The following is a 7,450-nucleotide window of genomic DNA, read 5'->3' as shown; positions in this document are numbered from 1 at the left end:
ATATATGTTTATTTTTGTTGTATGATTTTTAAAATTTGTAGTTATTTGTATGAGTACTATTTCATTGTATTAATATTTGTTGTATTATATTTGACTTTAATTTATATGACAAAAGGTGACTTCATAATTCAAATATGACTTCGCCTACAATATGTTTCTGGAAGAAACACACATTTTTTTATTAGTTTTACAATAATTGTACTTGGTATAATGTAATGTGTACTGGTAGGCTAAAACCGAGAGGTTTAGGCCGAGAAAGTGTACTGGTAGGCTAAAACCGAGAGGTTTAGGCCGAGAACAACATTGAGTAAACAAGGGAAAAAGGTTGAAACCGAGAGGTTTAAACCGAAACCTGAAAGGATAATAAAAATCATAATAAAGCCCAATTTAAATAAGGAACTTGCACAAGGGGGTGTAAAAGTAATAAAAAGGTGTGAGAAGAAAGTCCAAAAGTACTGTAGAGGGCCCATCAACGAAACCCTATAAATAGGAGGTCAGCACAAGAAAAAGGTAAGAGTGATTTTATCTGATGAACGTTAAACCTTTTCTGACTTTGGCATCGGAGCGACTTGCAGGTACCCCCCACCTGTTGTGAGGAGAAGCCGAGAGCACCAGCCGAGAGGAGAAGCCGAGAGCACCAGCCGAGAGGAGAAGCCGAGAGCACCAGCCGAGAGGAGAAGCCGAAAGCACCAGCCGAGAGCACCAGCCGAGAGGAGAAGCCAAGAGTTTTCATCAAGGAGAGAAGTACCCGACCCAAGATAGTATTCAGCCCAAGATTGAAGGATTAGTCTTGATTAACCCATTTCAAGTGTTCTTGGTCCTTGCTGTAAGAACATTTTGGCGCCCACCGTGGGGCCGAGGGTCAATTGAGAAGGGTTAAAGACAAGATGAGTCAAGGAGGAGAACAAGGTGGAGATCGGGAAGACAATGTTAACATGCCAATGGCAATGTTGGTCCAATTACAAAAAGAATTCGAGATGTTAAAAAAGAATAATGAAGAAGAATTGAGTATGTTAAGAGCCGAAAACGCACACATGAGGAGAAAGTTACAAGAGGAAACGGTTTTGAATTCATCCTTCGAAACTGTCCAACCGGGGATACAAGTGAACGAGAGGATATATAATGAAAATTCTCAAACCAGAAGAAGATGGCTTGAAAACTCTGGGGTTTGTGCAGGAACATCTTCCAGAAAACATCCGTTTTATGATGTTATAGTCGATACTCCGTTGCCTGACAATTGGAAGAACTTAACCATTGACAAATATGATGGAAGTACAGATCCTGATGAGCATATTGCAATATACACTACTCAAATCAGCTTGTATACATGGAATGATGTTGTTATGTGCAGAGTATTTCCTACAACTCTGAAAGGGGCAGCATTGAGCTGGTTTACACGCCTCCCACCTTTGAGTATAGATTGTTTTGATACGTTGATAGAAAAGTTCGGTGCTCAATTTGCAACTAGTCGTCCCCATCATTTAACGTCAATCGCCTTAGTGAACATAAGACAAGAGAAAGGAGAGTCTTTAAGAATGTTCATGGAACATTTTGGAAAGGTTGCTTTGGGAATCCGAAATCTTAGTCCAGAGGTCACCATGCATCATATGATAACGGCATTAAAACCAGGACCATTTGCCGATAGTCTTTGCAAGAAACCTGCGATCAATCTGGATGAACTAAGGCAACAGGCATCAAAATTTATGCAAATGGAAGAATTAAGGGAGTTTCGAAACCAAGTAAGGGTTGATGGAGGCGAGAAGAGGGTGACAAAGAGAACACCCGCCTGTTGCAAGAAGAGCCCGAGAAGAATTCAGAGCTCAAAAGTTCCAGCAATACACACCTCTAAATACGAACAGAGCAAGAATTTTACAGGAAGCCATGGCAGCCGAAATAATACCATCACCAAGAAAAGCAAGAACACCAGAAAGGGCAGACCGCACCAAACATTGTGAATATCATAAAAATCATGGTCATCATACAGAAGAATGTATTGGGTTGAAAGATAAAATAGAAGAGTTGATTCATGCCGGACAGTTAAAACGTTTTGTTCAAAGGGGAAATCTAAGAGTATGGTTGAGTCCAGAGAGAGATACGAGGGGGCGAGAGCTGGGTGAAAGAAGGGTTGAAAGGTTGGAAAGGAGAGAAAAACAAGTGGAAAAAAGAGACGAAAGAAGGGTTGGAAGGCCAAACGAAAGAAGAGATAGAATCTATCAAAACACTCAATCAGTAAGACAAAGCAGAGAGCGAAGTTTGGGAAGACCGGTTAGGGGGTTTATAAATACGATCTCAGGAGGTTTTTCTGGGAAGGAATCCTCATCTGCACGAAAGCAACATTGGAGAAATATCAGGTCTGTTAATCATGTTTTCAAAAGAAGAACTTTACCACCAATGCTTTTCACAGACGAAGACTTCCAAGAAATTGATCCAGATCATGATGATCCTATGGTAATCACGGTTGAAATAGCCGAATATGCTGTCATGAAGACCCTGGTTGATCAAGGGAGTTCGGTCGATATCTTGTTCTGGGATACGTTCAAAAGGTTACATTTGAGAGAAGAAGACATAGTGCCTTTTCGAGAGCAAATCATTGGCTTTTCAGGCGAAAGAGTTAACACAAAGGGATATGTTGATTTGGTGACAACATTTGGAAGAGGTAGCAAAGTTAGAAAAATTAAAATCCGATATCTGGTGGTGGATGCATCCACCTCATACAATGTGTTGCTAGGACGATCTTCCTTAAATAAGTTAGGAGCAATCGTGTCAACACCACATTTGGCCATGAAATTCCCAACAGAAAAAGGAGAGATAGCTACAGTTTATGTCAATCAAAGAGATGCTCGAGAATGTTATGCAGCAGGTTTAAAAATGAATTTGAAGGTGGATAAAGAGGCTGAAAAAATAGTAGCCATGGTGGACTTGGATCCCAGATTGAATGAGGAAAGGCTGGAACCGAAAGAAGAAACGACAGCAGTACTGTTAGGCCAAGATGACAGACAATGCACTTATGTAAGTGGAAGTATGCCTGATGAATTGCTTAGCAAACTTATCACACTGTTGCGTAGTAATAAGGATTTATTTGCCTGGCGGCCGTCTGATATCCCTGGAATTGATCCAGAGGTAATGTGTCACAAATTATCTGTTTGCCGGGAAGCAAAGCCAGTATCTCAAAAACGAAGAAAGTTAGGAGAAGAACGACGACAAGCAGCAATTGAAGAAACTCAAAAGTTAATACAAGCTGGTTTTATCCGAGAAGCTAAGTATACCACGTGGTTGTCTAATGTGGTACTCGTCAAAAAACCAAGTGGACAATGGAGAATGTGTACAGATTACACCGATTTGAACAAAGCTTGTCCGAAAGACACATATCCATTACCTAACATAGACCGACTAGTTGATGGGGCATCTGGCCAAGAGATGATGAGTTTCCTTGATGCTTATTCGGGGTATAATCAAATACAGATGTATGCACCTGATATCTCGAAAACAGCTTTCACCACTGATGTTGCAAATTATTGTTATAAAGTCATGCCTTTCGGCTTGAAGAATGCTGGGGCAACATACCAAAGATTGATGGACAAAGTGTTTAAAGAACAGATTGGAAAGAACCTAGAAGTGTATGTTGATGACATGGTTGTTAAATCAAATGAGATACAGAAACACCTGGAAGACCTTGAAGAAGTGTTTGCTCAAATAAGGAAATACAATATTCGACTTAATCCAGAAAAATGCGTTTTCGGCGTCAGAAGAGGAAAATTTTTGGGATTTATGTTGACAAACAGAGGAATTGAAGCTAATCCTGACAAATGTGAGGCAATCATGCAGATGGGAAGACCAAAAAACCTAAAAGAAGTGCAAAGGCTAGTAGGGAAGTTGAATTCACTATCAAGATTTCTGCCAATATTGGCTGAGAAAACTAAACCGATTATAAACTTGTTGAAAAAATCTGAAAATTTTGTGTGGAGTGAACAATGTGAGCAAGCTTTATCTCAAATAAAGAGCATGGTGGCTGAACCTCCAATTTTAGTAAAACCTGTACCCAATCAACCCATCATAGTCTACTTAGCTACTTCAAATGAAGCAATAGGAGCCGCTTTAATCCAAGAAAACCCAGAGCAGAAACCGATATATTTTGTGAGTAGAACCCTACAAAATGCCGAAACCAGATATCCCAAAGTTGAGAGAGTTGCCCTAACATTAGTGTATGCTGCAAGACGCCTTCGACCATACTTTCAGAATCATCAGGTAATAGTGAGAACAGATTTTCCAATATCTAAAATTTTAAAAAAACCAGAGCTTGCAGGTCGAATGGTGACATGGTCAATGGAGCTTTCAGAATATGGAATCAAATACGAACCAAGAGGACCAATCAAAGCCCAATCTCTTGCAGATTTTATCATTCAGATGCCAACATCAGCACAACAGGACCAGTGGACTTTGTATGTAGATGGCGCGTCAAGCAAAAGAGGAAGCGGAGCAGGAATAGTACTTGAAGGACCCGATAACTTCCAAGTCGAAATGGCGCTCAAATTCGAGTTCAAAACATCCAACAATCAGGCCGAATATGAAGCTCTTGTTGCAGGATTGTTATTAGCCAGAGACATGGGAGTGGAAAATGTCCTTTGCAAAACGGATTCACAGCTGTCGGTGGGACAAGTGCACGGGGAGTATCAGGTAAAAGACCCTTTGTTAATGAAATATTATCATAAAGTCTTAAATATTATGCAATGTTTTAACAAGGCCGAGATGAAATACATTCCAAGAGAATTAAATATGAAAGCAGATTCATTGTCTAAGTTAGCAAGCCAACAAAGACAAGTGCAACACAATTCCATCATACAACAAACCCTCAGTCATCCGACAGTTAGTCTCGACGAATGCTTCAATATTGTAACAGCCAAAGATGACTGGATAAACACATACATCGAAATCATAAAGACCCAGGAGCAAGGTGTTCAGCCGGATGTCAAAATAGCAAAGAAAGTCGCTAATTTCATTCTAATCGGTGATGAGCTATATAAAAGGGGATACTCTACGCCCTTGTTAAAATGTTTGACCAAAGAACAAGCAGAATATGTGGTCAAAGAACTTCATGAAGGAATTTGTGGACTGCATTGTGGAGCTCGAACAATGGCAACAAAGGTTTGTAGAGCTGGTTATTATTGGCCAACAATCCGAGAGGACTGTGAAGTTTATGTCAAAACATGTAGAAAATGCCAAGAGTTTGGGAGCTTAAATCATATCCCAGCGCAGGAGTTGCAAGAAATCATATCTCCATGGCCATTTGCAAAATGGGGAATTGATATACTTGGCCCATTCCCACTTGGACGAGGCCAAACAAAATTCATGATAGTAGCTGTAGACTACTTTACAAAATGGATAGAAGCAGAAGCATTGACAAAGATAACGGCACAGCAAGTCCAAACGTTTATATGGAAAAATATAATATGTCGATTCGGAATCCCACATACTATTGTAAGTGACAATGGCCGACAATTCATTGACAAAAAACTTATGGAATTTTATGCAGATTTGGGAATCAAGCCCACAACCACTTCGGTCGAACATCCACAAACGAATGGACAAGCTGAAGCCGCAAACAAGGTTATTCTTGGACAATTAAAAAAGAGGTTGGGGACTGCTAAAGGATTATGGGCAGAGAAATTACCGGAGATTTTATGGGCATATCGTTGCACACCGCAAACATCAACTGGAGAAACACCGTTCAATCTCACTTATGGAACAGACGCAATGTTACCAGTAGAAGTTAATGAACCCACATTAAGAAGACAAATGGAAGACTGGAATATCAACAATGAGTGTTTGAGAACCGATCTTGATCTTATTGAAGAACTTAGAGAAAAAGCAAAAATAAAAGAGACGGCAGTCAAACGAAGAGCAATGAAGAGATTTAATGCAAAAGTCAGATTTAGGGCTTTTAAAGAAAGGGATCTGGTGTGGAGAATGCGAACTAATGCTCGAAAGGATCCACGACATGGAAAATTGGCATCCAATTGGGAAGGACCTTTTAGAGTGCTAGAAAACTTACAAAATGGAGCTTATAGGTTAGAAACTTTGGAAGAGAAAATGATACCGAGAACCTGGAATGCAAGTCATCTAAAATTTTATTTCAGTTAGAATAGATGTAAATTACTTATCATATAATGAAGAGGAATTCTCAAGAAACAATCCGTTTTGTTATCTTCCATTATGTACATATACATTTTTCGTCTCTCGGCCTTGGATGCTTTCACTTCAGGTGAAATCCCACCCGAGAATAGATTTACATAGTTTTTTTTTGGGTTTGGATGCTTTCATTCCAGGTGAAATCCCACCCGAGAATCGATTTACATAGCTTTTTCGGGCTTGGATGCTTTCATTTCAGGTGAAATCCCTCCCGAACAAACAAATATAATGCTCATTCTTGAAAATCTTCAAAACACACGAAAACCGAAAGATCAGAATTAGCTTTCGTTTTTTGAAAATCCCTGCTATCAGAATCTTCCTTTAAAATTTGTCAATCTTAAACATTTTATCTCAAACGAAAACCGAAAGATCAGAGCTAAAACACAATTCCAAAAAACCGAAAGTCACTCGTACAACTTACATTACTAAACCGACAGTTGCAAATTCCAGTCAATAATATATCAATTACGAATCAACCTTAATAAATTAAAGGTTTTTGATTAATAATTTTATACTTCACAATTTTTTGACAAATAAAAAAAAAAACACCGAAAGGTCCAAGTCATAACAGTTAATATCTTCATGCTCCAACAAAATGTCGTCTTTAAACTAATAATAGAAACCGAGAGGTAAACTCAAATAATTCTAACATTTCTAACGCTTTCAACAAAAAAACTGAAAATTAGCAAGCCTCAACGATTATAACAGAATTATCAGAACATAACAGGATAAAATTACGATGATAACCACAAAAGCTTAAACATTTATATTAACAAAAGTTCCCAAAAAAAGGAATTACATCACAAATGCAAATATCCAACAAAGCTTAGCATTCCAAAACAATTATACTTCTCCACAAGTAACCGAGAAGTATCCGACAAACTAAACCTTAAAACCCTATACCTAATTTTCAATATTAATATCTTCAGCATCATTATCTGGAATCTCATTAGCAGGAACTAGCTCACCATTATAAAAGTCCTTCTTAACATCAAAATTACCTTCATCAATAGGAATTTTATAAAAGTATTTTGCTTGTTGAAGAGCCTTCTCAAAGCCAAGTTTGTGTTGTTCAAATATAAAACTTTCGGCTTCAAAAACATTGGTCTTTAGCTGATTAATCTCCTCATCCATAAGTTTAATGGTGTTCTTGTCAGATTCATTAGCAGAAGATAGCGCCGATACCTTCTCGGTCAAAAGTTGATTCTCCTTGCACAATTGAGCATTCTCCGTAATACATTTCAGGTTTTCATTCTTCAAATCA

General features: G+C 38.6%; 1 protein-coding gene across 1 annotated transcript; it reads left to right on the top strand.

Moving 5' to 3' along the window:
• The first annotated feature begins 887 nt into the window (after window positions 1-887).
• On the top strand, window positions 888-1,955 carry LOC150028005 (uncharacterized). The gene has a single exon (XM_090300999.1). It carries the CDS (start codon window positions 888-890, stop codon window positions 1,953-1,955), a length of 1,068 nt encoding a protein of 355 aa, XP_090157125.1.
• The last annotated feature ends 5,495 nt before the right edge of the window (window positions 1,956-7,450 follow it).

The sequence above is a fragment of the Phaseolus vulgaris genome, chromosome 4 (assembly GCF_051622355.1).
Source record: "Phaseolus vulgaris cultivar YP4 chromosome 4, ASM5162235v1, whole genome shotgun sequence".
Lineage (NCBI taxonomy): Eukaryota > Viridiplantae > Streptophyta > Magnoliopsida > Fabales > Fabaceae > Phaseolus > Phaseolus vulgaris.
The sequence above is the reverse complement of the archived record's forward strand: the minus strand, read 5'-3'. Positions and strand labels throughout refer to the sequence as shown.

Coding starts and splice junctions, on each gene's coding strand:
- LOC150028005 (XM_090300999.1), top strand. CDS start 888: ATGAGTCAAGGAGGAGAACAAGGTGGAGATCGGGAAGACAATGTTAAC.